Source organism: Prorops nasuta, unplaced genomic scaffold (genome assembly GCF_024137725.1).
Source record: "Prorops nasuta isolate Cenicafe-Biocafe unplaced genomic scaffold, Cenicafe_Pnas_1.2 PNAS00001, whole genome shotgun sequence".
Classification (NCBI taxonomy): Eukaryota; Metazoa; Arthropoda; class Insecta; order Hymenoptera; family Bethylidae; genus Prorops; species Prorops nasuta.
This window is the reverse complement of record NW_027116798.1, coordinates 13,288,057-13,307,589: the sequence shown is the minus strand read 5'-3', so window position 1 is coordinate 13,307,589 and position 19,533 is coordinate 13,288,057. Positions and strand designations below refer to the sequence as shown.

The following is a 19,533-nucleotide window of genomic DNA, read 5'->3' as shown; positions in this document are numbered from 1 at the left end:
CATTAACCTTATATGTGATGCTTGTAATAAAACTATCTAACAGGAAACTTTTCATTGTCCTTATCTGTGAGAAAACTATCCATCAGGAACATTTTCATCGTCGTTACATGTGGTACTCGTAAATAAGGAACAAATACATGATAGTCATTTTACACTAAGCAAATTCACGTACAAACACAACAAGTACATTAAACTCGTAATAAAACTATCCAACAGGAACGTTTTCATCGTCGTTACATGTAATAATCGTAAAATAACAACAAATATATGACAGTTTTTTTAACAATAAGCAAATTCACGTAAAAATACAACAATTTCATTGATCTCGTAGTAAAACAATGCAAACAGGAACTTTTCATCGTCGTTATATGCAATAATCGTAAAACAACAACAAATATATGACAGTTATTTAACAATAAGGAAATTCACGTACAAATACAACAATTTCATTGACCTCGTAGTAAAAGAATGCAAACAGGAACTTTTCATCGTCGTTATGTGTGATAAACTATCCAACAGTAAAGTTTTCATCGTCGTTATCGTTCCCATCGTCATTATTATTTTCATTGTCGTTATCTGTGGTAATAGTAAAACAATGAACATTTTAAATTCAATTTTTGTTAGGAAAGCTATATAATTATTAAATATTTGATTTTTATAAAGGTTTACATCAAATAGATTAGACAACCATATATTTTCTTCTGTAATCGCGGAAATTTACATTAATTATGACAGTGCTTTTAATTTTTTAATATTTCGATTCTGTTTTTCTAAAATTTACAGACGGAATTTAAGCTCGAGAAATAGATGAAGACCCATAAATTGTAGTGTATTAATTTTACAAATATAAATTATTCAAATTAAAAGTTATATAAACAAACCTGAATCAATACTATTTAGATGACCTATATTTCCAAAAACTTCAGGTGTATAGTTTAGAGATTGTTCTAAAAAATTCACTGATTTTATTCTGCAGAATTATACTATCTTGGTCTAAAATGAAGTATTGTTCGAAATCTATCCAAGCATTGGCTAGCCATTTTGATAGCTTATCGACAGTTCGTTCCTGTACATGAGTACCTCTTCTTAAATGTTCGAACGTAATTTGATAGTTTTTAATAATTTGCACAATTGTATCTGAAAAAATAATATAAAGAAAAAAAAAAATATATATATATATATTACTTAGGATATCCGTTAAAATAATTTTTGTTTTTGATTCATTTCTGTAAATTTGATGTAAAATTTCTTCAAATTAGATAAACAAATGAGCTTTATTGATATAGATAATCATAACACGTGGCAACGAAGGTTTCAAAAATACAACGGAATTCACGAAAGAAATTATGCATTTTGACTACTACCAATCATTATTTTTCCATTATTTAATCCTTAAATATCATAATGTATATACTTTATCACTTAGGGTTATAGAAAATGTAATAATACAAACGATTATTTTTACTTGTTTACAATTTATCCTATTCTTATGAGTGTCTATATAGGACCACACAAGTGACTTTAAAGATATCTTTCATCTTTCTTTTTAGTCGATTAGGCGGCTAAAAGATATCTATAGAACAACTTTTAGTCAAGTGTGCTGTATGGGTAATCGCTGAGCCGAATGAAATAATTATATTAAATAATTTTATGTTGCGCTGATAGAACAAATTAAGCAAACAAAATTTAATTCAAGTACTTACAGAAAAATGTATGCACAGGTGGCTTGGTACCTATCATATTCGTTAAATATTTGTGGTATCTGTCCTGCGCATTGTTCGTTCTGTCAATCGATTTATAGACTGACAATACCTCCGGAGAGGTTTTAATAATCCATTGTCTTCTAAAATACAGTGTAAATGGAGATATAATTTCGAAAAATTCTCCATATTTCTCAGCTTTCTCGCATAGATTAAGGAAGGCGTCTTGGATCAATGTTGGTGGTAAGAAACATAAATTTATAAATTTTCTAATAAGCTTCCTCAAAATATTGGCATCATTTACTTCCAACTCTTCTAATTTAAGGTGTATCTTTTAAGTTTCTTTCTAATATTCTGTAAATGTTTAGATATTTGAAATGATCGTTTTTTGTATAAAAAATATGGTAAATTGATTGAAGATGAAATGTAAAATTAACAACTTATATGGTCTAAACCCATAAAACACCAAATGACTTAAAGATGTATATAAGACAAATTTTAGTCAAGTTTGCTGTATGGGAGCTTATGAAAATATCAAAGTTAAAATGTATCGAATTTCCAATTTGTTTATCTCCGATCTCTGAGATAATTTTCGAAATGGAATACACAAAAGAATATATCATATTTAAAACAAAAATATTCATTTTAGTAATTTTAAATGACCAAATGTTTTTAAAATATTATATAAATTCTATATTTAGAAGGTAAAAAATGTGAATTTTCGTTTAAGGAATGGGAGGCACAGTTTGGATAACTTTGAAACATTTAACACTTTGCAATCACAAAATATGATTTATTTATTGTACAGTGTTTCTCTAATGTTTATAAATTAATGTGATATTTTAAATTAATAAAAGTGGAATAACTTGTTTAATGATAAAGAGAGAGAATTATTTGAAGACTGAATTGAAAGTTATTAAAAAATTATTAAAGACTATTTCTTTTAAATATTAATATCATTAAACGTTTCTATAATGTATGCAATTATGAAGTAAATAAATTTAAAAATTTTTTTTAAGATTAGTACTCGTATAAAAAGATAAAAAAAATCAATACATCAGTCGAATCACATATAATTAGGAAAGCTTTCATATAAATATTCAAACAAGATTAGATAGGCTTATGTCGTATCATATTTTGAACCAGGAAAATAAAACTGTTGTTGTCATTATATTGATATTGGTTTTTTAAGATCATCCGATGACAGATAGTTATGTCTGGATTGATATCTGACAGATGTTTACTTACATAAAGCAAAACATTTCTCTAAATCTCAATAAGTGAAATTTCACTTATTGTAAGTGTATATACACTTATTCGATGAGTGTAAAGTCGTTCACTCAGAATAAGTGACTATTCACTTATTGAATAAGTGAATGGATCACTTTTTCAATAAGGGAATTATTCACTTTTTAAATATGGGAATTATTCACTTTTTGAATAAGTGAATCGATCACTTATTCAATAAGTTAATTGATTACTTATTCAATAAGTGAAAAAGAACTTTAATAGGGTATTTAAAAACTCCTAAATATCATTAACCTTTTTCAAAATCAGTTTATTTAAAATAATAAGTTGTTATTTTTACAAACATGTATTTATTAATAATCTGTTTCTTCAATCTCATCAAGATTTATATTAGAAATATTAACAAAAGTAGACGTTACAGTACTTGCAATTTTCTTCTTTAACATTGATATTTCAAAAACATACGTATCGATAAAATTATAAAAGTTTTGTAATAAAACAGGATATTCAATATTTAATATATAATACAATTTGAATAATAAATCGAAAGAACTGACTGCATCACTTTGTTTTTTTCTACTCAAAATTACATTATCTGCAATTACGAAATAGTTCTTAACCTCTCCAGACACGCAAAGCAGATACGGTTGTACTGGTGATGGGGATTGTGTTCTTTTGACTTTTATAAAGTCTTCAACAACTGTTCCTACCTATTGTAAATAATGAGAATGAGTTATATTAAACACAACAAAAGTGAGAATTTTTAAATATTGAAATATGATTCACCGGAACTATTTCCAATAACATCTTATTAGCTTCGATGGCTCGTAACATTGGTGGTTTTAATTTATTCAAATCTTTTAATTTACCCGACTTCTGCATTTCTTTTTTAGTTTTAACTGAATTGGGCATTGGTAGAAGTTCGACCAATAACATAAGTGCCTTTAGTGAATCTAGAATATTTAAGAAAAAAATGCTTAGTTATCCAACTAATGTAACAAAATTATTTATATTTTAATTATATTCGATTTACCATCATTAATATTTTGATGCTTCTCAACATAACTATGTTTAGAAAATTCAGCATATTTTATGATACGTGGCATAAAAAAAGTAGGAAATTTCGTAATAAATCGGTCTTGAGCTTCCGGAAACATTAAAGAGAATTCATAATCCACCTAAATAATTTTATGTAGAATTACCATGAAAAGATTTTGGGTAAAATTTCGAATTGTTGGAAAATTATTTTAGTTATACTCACTAGGTCACCATCATAATTTGCAAGTCTTTCATATTTATTGAAAATTTCGGATACTGTAGGACTTTCTTTTAAAATCCAGCTTCTTCTATTTAAAAAGGTTTCTTTCATACGATTCATAATAGGTTCTTTATTAGAACTGGAAGGGTATTTGTGTTTTAGCCAATTTATCTAAAAACATACGTTATATAAGGAGTGCTCGTGCAGAAATTTTTGTATTGGAATACCTTTTCTTCTAGAATATCATTTATTAATAAATTCAAATTATTTAAATTGTAAGTGACCTTTGACAGATCGTTTTCTTCCCCAATTTTTTTTTTTTGTGGTATTTTTTATCTGATGTGTGAAGATTCTTTTGTATGCATTGTAATCGGTAGTGTATAAAGCCCATTTTTGTTTTGGGGTCATAAAAATGCTCCTTAAAATTAAGAAACAAATTACAAAAAAAAATTAGTGAGTGTATATATAAAACAAGTAAGAACATTATATTTACAAATCCTAAAGGAGATTTTGTGTTTTTAAGATTCGAGAATTCTGTTACTATTGCTCTTGCAAGCGCCATTTTTGCTTCATGAGGTGGATATCTGCAATTGTCAATAGAATTGTTATAAACAATTTTCGTTTTGCACAATTTTGGATTTTAACAATTATTACTAAGCAAGAAAATAAAAATACGTACGGACTTTGTGTATTTATTAATTCTTGAACTAATATCCTAATCATAGAGCGTCGATCAGAGTCAGTAAACCCTTTTCTGGCAGCTTTAATAATTTGTACTCCTTGTTTGCTATTCAATAGTATTTTTTCTACTGTATCATGATGCTAAAGCAATGGAAAGAAATATGAATTTTTTTTCTTTCAATTTTCACATAATAATATTAAATATTTTCAAATTTAATGAACAAATACCAATGAAAATTTATGCAGGTCACGTATTCTTGAAGTCGAAGCTTCATTAGTTAATGTTGGATTATCATTATGTTCATCATCTTTTCGTTTCCTTTTTATTTCAGTAATTTTGTAAATCTCGTCATTTTTTCTTTTTAAGATATTGACTGGCATTCCATCATTTTCCAAATTTTTCTCATGCAGTTTTTCTAAAGTTCCATCTTCTGTGACTACATAATCAGCTGCTACTGCATTCTCTTCTTTGACTAAAGCTATAAATTTTAATATTTATTTTGTTGGTCCCATCTTTATATTCATAGAACACAAATCTTCTTGAGTTAGTTCAATAAGAGATTTTTTATCGATGCCTTCATCTATAAAAACCAAATTGAAAACAATAAATAAAAATAAATGAACCTTTAAACATAAGTCATTTGTAAACATATGCACAATGAGATCTAAACAAAAACTAAAAATTTTAATATCAATTGAATCGAATATAAATAAGCACACAATTATTACAAAATTTTATTAATCTTCTCACTTTTAATTATAAAAATAACAATAGTAAACGCGCCTCTTAGTTTTTTTTAATCAATAGTTTCAAACCTGTAACTTCTCAAAATCTTACCGTTAGTTACTAATCATAATATGATATGGCGAAGACTGATATAGAGAGCATTGGATTTTGGATTATTCCAGTAGCAGACTGGTTTGTAAAATGCCAGGTCAGACATTTCAATAAATTTTGAATTGTTAATAATATTACCTAATTGAATACAATACGCATTTACATCAGTATCAAAGTAAAGAGTATTACAAACAGAAGTGAGAAAATATACTTTAGTGCTAATTGTTACTATTTCCTCTATACGACCAAATATCATAAGATTATCCTCTCTGGTGACTGCTTTTTCAAGTATTACAAACAAATTTACACGAAATTCAACGCCGTTAATTTTTACAGATTTCGCTTTCAGCACTGTATCTTCGTCTGCATAATTTAATTCAAATAAATTTTGCTTACTCAACATGTTTTTAACAAAACATGTTTTACCAGATATCACCTCAAATCGACTAATTTTAACATCACTGCTCCATTTCAATGCTTGCACGCATTGACAAATCCGAATTAAAGTTTTTGGTGGATTCTTAAAATTTTTTACATTTTGGGCTCTTTGTTTCAATTCATTATGTTTCGCTTCAAAACGCATACAATATTGATTAACTAATGGTCCTGACCAACTAATACATTCGCAATAATGCATAAGATGATGAAATTTATTTATCAAATTTACGTTAGGAAATAAATTGATAAAATATTTTATAAATTCTTTAATTAGCTCATCTAAGTATGGCAATAATGACGAAGCTATCTTAGGAGCGAATACAATTTCCATTACCTTTAATAAATATAAAATTAATTTCATGTGATTGTCTTCAGAATTAACTTTTTCTGCAAGTAAAAATGGAAATGATCGAGTGAGACACCATATTTGCATTGCCTTTTGACTTAAATTATGCTCCTTTCGAGATAAAATTGCATCTGTAAAATTAGCAGAAGGCTTATTTTTATTTTCTAAATAACCATAGTTAAACAACGATATTTTTCCATTTAAATACGCAGTATCAAATATTTTTTGTATGACCACATATTCGTAGAGAACTAGTTTTACTATCATTGGATATAAACCGCACAAAAAATCGTGCATTATATCAAAAACTTTATTATACGAAATATGAAAATATTTTGATTCATTTAAACAGCAGGGACCTTTAATACCATTTCTAGTTTTGGTTGCATCAGCAAAATTAGTCCTCTTTAGTAAATCCAAATGTTCATTAAACAATTGTTCCGTTCGTTCTTGACCTAAGTTTAACGACTTTGAACTTAAGTCGTGTCTACTGTATAAACATAAACGGCAGAATTTATTTGCTTTTGGACTCAAAAGTCCAAATACATCGTGAATTGCAAGCCCATCGACACAAAAACTTTCTAAACTAGCCCGAAGTATAAAACTATCGCCATTTTCAAAAGTAAGTGAAATACCTTCGTCACTTTCTAATTTGGATAAATCATGTAAAAAAGGACTAAGAACTTTTGAAAACCCATATTTTTGAATATCGGTATAGCAAAAAAGCAAGAGAACGTGTATGCTACTGAGTTCTGAATTTACATGGGCAGGTAAATTTGCAATCTGGTAATAAAATGAACCTATCTTGTGTACACCAGTTTTAGAACCTAAAGGATTCACTATTTCTAACTCATCGTAATAAAGCCTAAGTCGGATTGCATCTTTATGTTTTTGAAAAAATGAATGATTTTTAAAATGTTGACCATCTCTGAATGAACCTAACATATTATCAGAAGAATCTTTTTCCTCTGTAATAACTTTCCTAATATCTTTACTAGACAGAACTAATTTTAAAACGTCAATAATAGGAACATACTGACAAGATTCATCAACTTGTGTTGGAACATAAGTGCACATTTTTTTATTTAGTGTATTATCAATACGGCGACCTAATAATATTTCTGTTGGTTCGATGTATGAGTAATTTTTAATTAATGACTTTATCTGTTGTTTATATGTTTTTAAACCGCTAAAAGGGTTGTTTAAAGTAGTTATTTTATTAACTTCATTAAGAATATCGTCATCAATGATATTTCCTACTTTTAATAATGCTAGAATTTTCTATCTTATGTAACTATTATAATATAATAAAAGCTGTTCTATCTGTTCAAAAATATTTTCCAGTAGAGCACCAGTAATAGAAGGATAACTTTGAAATCTGGCAGTCATTTTAACAATAAATGATTGCAAATCAAATTCAACGGTCTCTGTTTCCTTGACATTTTCATTATCAGGTACGAAATCATCATAAGTCTCTTGCATCTCTATATCATTAAACGACATATCATTTTCTTCATCTTGAAGAAGATGATTTCCACAATTGACTGGAGGAAATGGAGGATAAGGTCCTCCTAAATGGTGTTTTTTAATGTGCCTTCGTAAATTGTAAAAATGAACAAAGTTTTGCATACAGCCATTCTGCGCACAAACGAACCCCGTACCAGGTATTCCTTTGGTTAAAGTAATGCTATGATTGTACATAAAGTGCTTTTTTAAGCCATTCAAACCACCTGTGACCAATGTTTCACAAATAAAACAATTAAGTTGCTCGATATTACAATTTATTTAATTACTGAAAAAGAAAATAATTATATTAGTTAAATAGTATTATTTTTCTAAAGAACTTCGGTAAGTTTACATATTTTCGTGGTATTATACGTGTATTAATTTATTTAAAACATAAAAAGCATGCTGGCATTCTCTATAATAAGACGTATATTTTTTGTTATGAATTCATCATATAAACAAATACTGTGACTGCGCGACTCGTCAATGCAAAAAAAAAATGGTAGAGAAACAGGTTCGATACCCAAAGAATAATACACAACGTTCGAAATTATTTTCGTGGAATCGGAACTCGAGCCTCGAAGTGTTTAAGTTTCTACTGACACAGCAACCGAATAAATACAGCCCGAACGATTTATAAGGAATTCTTAAAGAAGCTTCATAACAATTAAAAATGGCATCACCCCTTTTCAATATTTTTCCATATTAAATCTTTTCAATTATTAGACTTTGTCCACTTTTTTACGGCAATTTTTCACATTGTGTCTAAAACATTTTGATGTACTATAATATTTAAGTAAAAATAGCACATTACCTTCTAAAATTTGCAGAGTACGTTCATCAGAAATGAAACCACTTAGTATCTCTCTTAACTCTGAGCAAGTAGATTGTTGAGTATCACACATTTGGCTACGGTCAATACATTTGAAGAAAAAGACAATGCGAAATTTGAGGGTTAAATTTTTAAACATTTTTACGTTTTGTATACAACAGAAATAGATGCAAAATAATGTAGAACTTAAGAATATTTCAAATTACTTTGCTTTCAGCGTACTTACCCAATAGTCACAAATTCGTAGTTCACAAAACACAAGGACCAAAAAGTTCAAAAGAAGCCCACGCTGGTAGGGGCCCATTTGTTCCAAAATTTTTGTACAATGCGTTTGTCTCTCTACATAACTTTGTGAATATGGCGACCTGTCAAAACACTGGTACACTCCGGGAAATATATTCTGTCCAACTTATAACCAAATGTTTTAAAAGGTCGTACTTCAATAGCGGTCAACACTTTTCCACATCCCGCTGGTTACCTGGTCTAGCACCGAGTCCTGAGGGTCCCGAGCAATAAACTGGGAACAATCGAAGAACCCTATAATATACCTGATACTCTAATCACTAATCTAAAATTACTATTTTTGTATTTTTAATCAAACAGGTTTGAAATTATTATGAATACATTGCTTGTATTTTTAACATGAAAATGAATCCAAAAATGACGTTATTCGGACTATTATTTCTATATTAGTTATATCTTACATCTCCCATTTTATTAAAACCTGTTAAAAATCAAATTTATTTTATTCCAATATGTCTATAAATAATCCAAATAAGCATCAATTAACCCGTAGCAGAATCATACTAAAAAAATTGAAATTTTTAATTTTATGAGATGATTAACCTTTTTCTTTTTAAATATAGTATTTTAAAATATTTACATTTATTTGTCAATTATATCTTAAACTAAAATTTATATTTGTTAATTTTTTAATAATATGTTTATGTCCTTTCCAATATTTTGGAGATTGATTTTAACTTAACGCATAACGAAGATATATAGTAATATTGAATTTTTATTAGAATTTATAGATAATAAAGTAGCAGCTTCAAGGTATAACTAAAAGAAATAATTGTTCGATTAATGTCGTATTTGGACTCATTTTCATGTTATAAAGACAAGCAATGTATTCGTAATAATTTCAAATATGTTTGATTAAAAATACAAAAATAGTAATTTTAGATTAGTGATTAGAGTATCAGGTATATTAGGGTTCTTCGATTGTTCCCAGTTTATTGCTCGGGACCCTCAGGACTCGGTGCTAGACCAGGTAACCAGCGGGATGTGGAAAAGTGTTGACCGCTATTGAAGTACGACTTTTTAAAACATTTGGTTATAAGTTGGACAGAATATATTTCCCGGAGTGTACCAGTGTTTTGACAGGTCGCCATATTCACAAAGTTATGTAGAGAGACACACGCATTGTACTAAAATTTTGGAACAAATGGGCCCCTACCCCCACGCTATCCTTTCAGTTAGCGCGAAGAAAATGCGAGTACGTGCAATATGGCGCGCGCATGCGCAGTGTTGCGTCTCACAATTTTTACTTATTTAATGAGTGAATAGAGTAATGGTCACCATTTGGATAAAAGTTTCACTTTTTCAAAAGTGAATTTCACTTATTCAAAAGTGAGAAATTCCTTCACTTATTCAGAGATGTTAACTTGTGGGAATTCGGTATCCCCACCACGCCGCCACTAGCTAGCACGCACACAGTGCCAGCGGTACATCGGTGAGCCAACCCCACTACTGTCGCCGCTCGCTGGTCACGCACACAGCTACATCGATACGTGCGTGTCTCGGCTTTCGCCGTTGAAGTTCGGTTAGCTCCGGTGAGGTATGAGTACGAGAGGGATGAATATACTTTTCTCGGACCTCTCTTTCGCTCTCTATTTCACCTAAGTTTAGCCAACGAGCCGCGCGAAACTCCTTTTCCAAGGGTGTCGGCCGTCTCGATGCGCTCGTAAGAGAAATTTATTTTTTGACAATTATAATACAGGAAAATTATTAAATGTTACTATAATTTAACAATTATCCTCAAAATTGTAAAAAATTTTTGTATATAAAAAATTATTATGAGATGAAATAAAACTAACAAAGAAATAATATTATCCGTGTAACTAATTGAAAGAAAAAACCCTTATTATATTGCACAAAATGATCACTGAAGTGTGACATTTAAAATTAATTAAATAAAAAATTATACGAGAATACATGAGATTGATTAATTTGAAAAAATGGTTAAAAATGAGGTAAAAACTCGACCATTTTCTTGCAACATCACTGTACCGATGGCGATTTGGATTTGCAAATATCACAAAATTGTCCAAAATTCATCAATTTCCTATGAAATGCAAAAATCTGACATAATTTCTATGATGAGAGCCTAATAAATGAAAATGTGGGGCGGCTAGGATGTTTCTTCGGTTACTTTCTTGTATGGTACACCTATAAGCGAATGAAATCTCCTAAAAAATATGCCAAAATAATGGCAGGAAATAAAATTGCGCCTTAATATTACAATGTAAAATACAATGTCAAGAAATAGCTCAAACTAACAACTTTCAAACTTGTTTCATGCAAAATTTTAGTGTAGGAGGTACTTCCGCCTTGAAAATTTTGCAAATTCATGTATAATTGTTGATAAATAAATAATTATTGATCCAGAATGCACTTAAAATAAAGGATTATTAAAATTGAGTTTTACACTATGAGCTTTAAAAATCTGACTTTATTTCTATATTGAAAGGCAAATAATTCCGTTGGTCAAGCTTCTTGGCTCTTTTTTCGGCCATAATCTGGTGTAAAATGTCCGAATGAACAAATAGATGCTATAAATGATAACCAAATCATGTTGGAATCAAAAGTTGGCTTTCATAGCTATGTTGCAAAATCAAGCCTAGAAATGGCTAAAATTGTCCATTTTCAAACTCATTTTCTACAAAATTGGAGTGTCGTAGCCGCTTCCGGTTGGATTTTTTGCTATTTCAGGTATAATTGTCAGTAATAATAATAAAAATACCCTCTGATTGCATTGGAATTGAAAGATTCATGCAATTGAGTTTTACACTATGAGAATCAAAAATCTGACTTTAAGCACATATTGAGAGGCAAATAACTCAATTTCTCTTGCTTCTCGGCTCTTTTTTCGGCCACAATCTGGTGTAAAATGTCCGAATGAACAAATAGATGCTATAAATGATCACAAAATCATATTGGAATCAAAAGTTGACTTTCATAGCTATGTTGCAAAATCAAGCCTAGAAATGGCTAAAATTGTCCATTTTCAAACACATTTAATGGGAAAGTGGAGTGTCGTAGCCGCTTCCGGTTGGATTTTTTTGCTATTTCAGGTATAATTGTCAGTAATAATAATAAAAATACCCTCTGATTGCATTGGAATTGAAATATTCATGCAATTGAGTTTTACACTATGAGAATCAAAAATCTGACTTTAAGCACATATTGAGAGGCAAATAACTCAATTTCTCTAGCTTCTCGGCTCTTTTTTCGGCCATAATCTGGTGTAAAATGTCCGAATGAACAAATACATGCTATAAATGATCATTAATTCACCTTGGAACCAAAAGTTGACTTTCATAGCTATGTTGCAAAATCCAGCCTAGAAGTGGCTAAAATTATCCATTTTCAAACACATTTAATGGGAAAGTGGAGTGTCGTAGCCGCTTCCGGTTGGATTTTTTTGCTATTTCAGGTATAATTGTCAGTAATAATAATAAAAATACCCTCTGAAAGCTCTGAAATGGTAAGTTTATTGAAATTCAATTTTACCCTATGAGAATCAAAAATCTGACTTTAAGCACAAATTGAGAGGCAAATAACTCAATTTCTCTTGCTTCTCGGCTCTTTTTTCGGCCATAATCTGGTGTAAAATGTCCGAATGAACAAATAGATGCTATTTATAGTAATCAATTCAGGCTACGATCAAATGTTGGGTCTCATGGCTATGCTGGTAAATTATATTCTTAAATGACTATAATGGAGCTCATCAAACCTTCTTATCTGCATTCTTGAGATCTATAAGTGTGCTCCTTCTGTGAAATAATATAGGGGTAAGAGGGTTCATGAAATAAATACATTGTAGAAATACATTTAATTTTTTTTTTACATTTTAGTCATAATAAATAAAATATCCCGTAGGATGTTGACGGGGCCTTCCCCGGCTAGGGTATTCTTCCCTGACCCGGCTATAATAATGGGTCCTGCTGCTGCCCCTACTAGAAGCTCGGGCTGTAACAAAAAAATAGAAAACATTCTTATATTTCCATACCATTGTAATAAATAATCTAATGCTTCTAATAACTATTCAATGCAATGGTTTTTAAATGGAAATTTTTGAATGTTGAACTATAAATTTAAGATGGTTAATGCTTACGTATATAGCCGGGTCTCGCCGCCTGAGTGGCAGGCACGAACGCTTGCACTGCCACTTGTTGTTGCTGCTGTTGCTGCGGCTGCTGCGGTTGCAGTTGCTGTTGCTGCGGCTGCTGCGGTTGCAGTTGCTGTTGCTGCGGCTGCTGTTGTTGCTGCTGCAGCTGCTGTTGTTGCTGCTGCAGCTGCTGTTGTTGCTGCTGCAGCTGCTGTTGTTGCTGCGGCTGCAGTTGCTGCTGCTGTGGCTGCTGCTGCTCCAGCCGCTCCTTAATTTGGTGGAGGAGAACCCCGTTCTCCTCCACCCGCTCCTTTATAATCCGCAGGAGATCCTTCGTAGTTTCTGTAACAGATAATCATTAATAAAATTTATTATTTGCAAAATAGACTTTACTAAAAAGTTCGTTTCCACTCACCATTCCCATTGGGCATAGGTTCGGCCATGATTCTGTAACAAACAAAAAGAATTGAAATTATTATATGACGGAAAAGGTTTTTGTATTCGATAAATGAGACAATTATAATGGAGAAAGTAAAGTGAGAGAAATGTCAAAAATTTATTGAATACTGTTGAAAGTACTTACATTATCCTTCCTTTGCTTCTGCTGCTACGAAGTTAATCCGTCGAGATTCAAGATACGAGTGAGATACCAACGAAGTTCGTCTTCACCAAATCACCACAATACTTTTCAAATTAAATATACAAGGTGTCCTATTGGTTTTCTAACACAATTGTTACATGAGAACCTATTATTGTTGGAGATATTATTTCACATGATTAGTTGCTTTATTCTATTTGCCATCTTTATTATTTACTGTATACCCTGTGTATTATATACAAGTTCTTCTACATTACAGTAACCGTAACTTTTAAATCGAGAAGGAACCGATTTGGAATTCTTCTTAACGCGATATAAATTAAATTTCTAATTTCCGATACTGAAATAAATTAAATATTACTTACATTTTATAATATTTTAATTATTTCATGAAAATCTTTACGAAAAAAATGACTACTGCAGTGGGATTCGAACCCACGTCCTACGGTACAGAGGTCTGACGCCTTACCCACTACACCACAAGGTTCCATTGGATAGTTAAAACTTTATCGTCTATATAATCTAAGCGATAATGCGTAAATATTTTATATGCTTTAATAAAATATTATTTGGCAGTTAGACTAAAAGAATTTGTTATTAATTGAATTATTTATTAATTCAATTTATTACTAATAGCTTGTTGGCTATTTATATCGGAAATTTTTAATTTTCTGGGGAAGTCGTGTAGTGGGTGAGTGGATAGCGCATAAGAATGCTGATCCTGTTGTCACAGGTTCGATTCCCAGTGAAACTATCAGTTTTTTTTAATGCCAACTAATTAATTATCCGTCGGGTCATCAACCCTACATTACAAATCGTTGAACCTTACCCCATTTCTACCTTTATTTGTACACAATTTAATAAATGTATAAAAGTAGATGAAGCCGTTGTATCTTGGGCATTTGCCTTAAAGCTATTAATTTGTCAAGTTCGGATTAATTGACAGTTTCGTGATATAAAGTGATTAAAGTGATAGGAAGAGTGGAAAATGTCTTCCAGTGAAAATAGCCCGGTATCAAAAAAGACTAGAATGTCTTCCAATCCGCAAAAGAGAAAAAGCAGCCACAAAAAGAAATTTCAATATCATTGGTATGATTTGAACCCATCTTGGATGAAGTGGGCAAAGCCGATACCTGATGACAGTAGTAAGTTTCACTGTTTAATTTGCGATAAAGTTTTAAATTGCGGTTATTCGGAAATTCAGAAACATGAGTCCTCCAGCATTCACGTGCAAAATGCTGTTCAATTTTCAAATCGGCATATTCCGCAAGGCTCCAGTAGCTCATCTAATTCCGCAGAATTTTCGAAGAAAAAAGAATTTGATTTTCTTGAACGCGTTAAAATAGCGGAAATAAGATTGTCAACGTTTTTTGTAGAACATAATATCCCGTATATAGCAAGCTCCGCAATGGTTAATATGTTTAAACAGATAGGCAAGGAACCGGAAGTACTACAAGCCATAACATTAGGACGTGTTAAATTATCAAAAATTATAACTAATGTGGTTTGTCGCGAAGAAACACAAAGTCTCACGGAAACGTTACAAAATACAAAATTCTCGGTATTTGTTGATGAGACTTCGGATTTAACAAATGAAAAATGGTTTTCAATAATGGTTCGGTATATTGAACCTGCGTCATTGCAAATTCAAACACGTCTATTGCAATTAATAAATCTTGACGCAAGAGATTGTTCGGCCGAAAAGTTATTTACCGCGTTTAATAATGAAATGGTAAAAAAACAAATACCATTAAGCCAAATATTAGCAATAGCCTGTGACAATGCATCTGTTATGATCGGTAGAAATTCGTCTTTTCGAACGAAAATATTAGAAAAGAATGCAAATATAATAACGTTTCCATGCATATGTCATTTATCGTCACTCGTTGCTTCCGCTGCTTGTAAAGAGCTACCTTCATTCCCGGAAGAATTTGTGAAGAAAATTGTTAATTTCGTGAGCGGAAGCCCTAAACGGACGGCAATATTTCGGGAATTTCAAAGGTGTTTTGCAGGAAAAATAACAAATTTGTTGAAGCATGCCGAAACTCGATGGCTTACTCGCTATAAATGTATTGATCGTATATTAGAATATTGGGATGTTCTAAATAACTTTCTATTAGAACAATCCTCAGAAAATAATATGCAAGCCTATGAATTGCACCAATGTATGCAGAACGCTGAAACTAAAGCGTATTTGTATTTTCTGCATTTTATTTTAAATAAGTTCAATACTTTTAATGCCGAGTTTCAAGCACGCGAAACAAAACTGCATTTATTGCAGCCAAAATCGGTTGAAATTTTAATTTTTATTTTAAGAAATTTCATGAAACCTGCATTATTGAAGTTTTGCATAGCTCAAGCAAATTTCTGTGATATTAATATTATTCCGTTGGAAGATATAAACGTAGGATATGATTGTGAAGAATATCTGCAAGACCAAAAGAGTAAAGAAACGTTAACGCAAATGCAAGTTCATGATATTAAAAAGAATTGTTTAAAACTTTTAATAAAAGCTGCTGACGAAATTCGTAACCGTTTCCCAATACATGATGAGTTTTATAAAAATTTTACAGTTCTTGATAACGAGAACTCACTTTTTAACTCAGATAGAGAATCATCGGCTGCAGCATTATTAAAAATTGGCAATACATTTGGTATAAAAAATGACATAGAGCTAAAGAAAGAATGGTTTTCTTTATTTAACGATGAGTCAGCAGATCAGAAATATAAATGGTCTAGACTTTCCTTCGATGACATGTGAATAAAAATTTCGCAAACTAAATGTGAAAGGAAGGAAAAATATCCTTTGTTGAAATTACTATCGTGCATAGTACGGTCACTTCCACATTCTAATGCAGAAGCAGAACGGTGCTTTTCAATAATTCCTGATGTCAAAACGAAAAAAAGAAATCGTATAAGTTCTGCTACTTTAAATGCAATTTGCGTCATTAAAAATTATTTGAAATGTACATATCATGATAGCATTACAATGCCAATAAGTAAAAAACACATAAAATTAACTGAAAAAGATCATTTATACGCAAGAAGTTACGTCGAAAATAAAGTAACTCTTACAATTCATGGATACACAAATGACGATGATGATATTGATGGTGATTTTGATGACGAAGTACTTTACGATAATTGAAGGAATGTCTGACGGATTCGATAATTATAAAATCGAGTGAAACTATGTCTGACGGATTCGACAATTATAAAATCAAGTGAAAAAATGTCTGACGGATTCGACAATTATAAAATCAAGTGAAAAAATGTCTGACGGATTCGACAAATGAGAATAGTGTCTGACGGATTCGATAGTTCAAAGAAAATACGTAAAATTGACCGAAAAAATACGTAAACCGCGAAAGGAGGGTTTTTTAGTGGGTAGGCGCTGTCAGAAGAACCATGTAGTTCGAACTTAATAAGTATATTAATTCGACACAAGCATGGAGATGGTGAGTCCCACACTATTTAGTATACGGCTAAAATATATATTCATTCCAACAATTGAACTTACATTACACAACTGTTTTATAACTTTTTGTGTAATGAAAGAACACAATAGGAAGAAATGTATGTTTCCGTAATACTAAGTGTGCCAGGATGCATTTTTCCCTTAAAAAAAAAAAAAAAAAAACACTGCAACAATTTACAATTAAAAATTGTTTTCATTTTTCCAATAGGAAATATTTCATGGAACACGAAGAGAAATTCAACAAGCTTTATTCGCTGAGTATGGAGATTCAGAGAGACTTTTGATTCTCATAGGGTAAAATTGAATTTCAATAAACTTACCATTTCAGAGCTTTCAGAGGGTATTTTTATTATTATTACTGACAATTATACCTGAAATAGCAAAAAAATCCAACCGGAAGCGGCTACGACACTCCAATTTTGTAGAAAATGAGTTTGAAAATGGACAATTTTAGCCATTTCTAGGCTTGATTTTGCAACATAGCTATGAAAGCCAACTTTTGATTCCAACATGATTTGGTTATCATTTATAGCATCTATTTGTTCATTCGGACATTTTACACCAGATTATGGCCGAAAAAAGAGCCAAGAAGCTTGACCAACGGAATTATTTGCCTCTCAATATAGAAATAAAGTCAGATTTTTAAAGCTCATTGTGTAAAACTCAATTTTAATAATCCTTTATTTTAAGTGCATTCTGGATCAATAATTATTTATTTATCAACAATTATACATGAATTTGCAAAATTTTCAAGGCGGAAGTACCTCCTACACTAAAATTTTGCATGAAACAAGTTTGAAAGTTGTTAGTTTGAGCTATTTCTTGACATTGTATTTTACATTGTAATATTAAGGCGCAATTTTATTTCCTGCCATTATTTTGGCATATTTTTTAGGAGATTTCATTCGCTTATAGGTGTACCATACAAGAAAGTAACCGAAGAAACATCCTAGCCGCCCCACATTTTCATTTATTAGGCTCTCATCATAGAAATTATGTCAGATTTTTGCATTTCATAGGAAATTGATGAATTTTGGACAATTTTGTGATATTTGCAAATCCAAATCGCCATCGGTACAGTGATGTTGCAAGAAAATGGTCGAGTTTTTACCTCATTTTTAACCATTTTTTCAAATTAATCAATCTCATGTATTCTCGTATAATTTTTTATTTAATTAATTTTAAATGTCACACTTCAGTGATCATTTTGTGCAATATAATAAGGGTTTTTTCTTTCAATTAGTTACACGGATAATATTATTTCTTTGTTAGTTTTATTTCATCTCATAATAATTTTTTATATACAAAAATTTTTTACAATTTTGAGGATAATTGTTAAATTATAGTATCATTTAATAATTTTCCTGTATTATAATTGTCAAAAAATAAATTTCTCTTACGAGCGCATCGAACCGGCCGACACCCTTGGAAAAGGAGTTTCGCGCGGCTCGTTGGCTAAACTTAGGTGAAATAGAGAGCGAAAGAGAGGTCCGAGAAAAGTATATTCATCCCTCTCGTACTCATACCTCACCGGAGCTAACCGAACTTCAACGGCGAAAGCCGAGACACGCACGTATCGATGTAGCTGTGTGCGTGACCAGCGAGCGGCGACAGTAGTGGGGTTGGCTCACCGATGTACCGCTGGCACTGTGTGCGTGCTAGCTAGTGGCGGCGTGGTGGGGATACCGAATTCCCACAAGTTAACATCTCTGCACTTATTGAATAAGTGAATATTCACTTTTTCAAAAGTGAAGAATGCCTTCACTTATGGAATAAGTGAAATTTTCACTTATTCGGGTTTAGAGAGTATACAAATATTTTTAGCACTATTGCCGAATCTGATAATATAATAGCGATTAATAATATCGTAAGAAAATATTAATTATACAATTAAAAAACTCTTAAATATTTGCACTTACATATACAAAGTGAAAATAACACCCTTTAACTTCGCACGTAGAAAATACTTCTTTTATTGAAGATTGTATTGCGACTTCATAATCCGACATAAATTTTGCTGGTGACATTTGCGGGGCAAAATGCCGTTTTATCATTTCCAAAGTTTTCACGTACAATCTTCTCGTTTTTTTGGACATGATTGCCCATGCAACGGGTATAAGCTAGAAGAACCATTAATGATCAATGAAGAAATTTGTATGTCTACAATTATTAATTATTAATTAAAATATCAAGATTTGCCAAATAATATTTAATATT

General features: G+C 30.9%; 3 protein-coding genes across 3 annotated transcripts; 1 reads left to right on the top strand and 2 right to left on the bottom strand.

Annotated features, from left to right (window-relative positions):
• Window positions 1-3,301: 3,301 nt before the first annotated feature.
• LOC136772562 (uncharacterized) lies at window positions 3,302-6,362 on the bottom strand. The gene is given in 11 exon segments (XM_066725627.1): window positions 3,302-3,658; window positions 3,735-3,901; window positions 3,982-4,126; window positions 4,210-4,377; window positions 4,434-4,514; window positions 4,517-4,624; window positions 4,700-4,790; window positions 4,886-5,028; window positions 5,116-5,366; window positions 5,418-5,468; window positions 5,864-6,362. Coding segments are annotated over 11 exon segments (2,061 nt in total).
• A 71-nt stretch (window positions 6,363-6,433) lies between these two features.
• On the bottom strand, window positions 6,434-7,586 carry LOC136772553 (uncharacterized). Its single transcript, XM_066725614.1, has 2 exons — window positions 6,498-7,586; window positions 6,434-6,442 (listed from the first exon to the last, which is right to left on the bottom strand). Exons 1-2 carry the CDS (start codon window positions 7,584-7,586, stop codon window positions 6,434-6,436), a joined length of 1,098 nt encoding a protein of 365 aa, XP_066581711.1.
• Window positions 7,587-14,826: 7,240 nt separating this feature from the next.
• On the top strand, window positions 14,827-16,599 carry LOC136772549 (protein FAM200C-like). The gene has a single exon (XM_066725600.1). It carries the CDS (start codon window positions 14,827-14,829, stop codon window positions 16,597-16,599), a length of 1,773 nt encoding a protein of 590 aa, XP_066581697.1.
• Window positions 16,600-19,533: the final 2,934 nt, after the last annotated feature.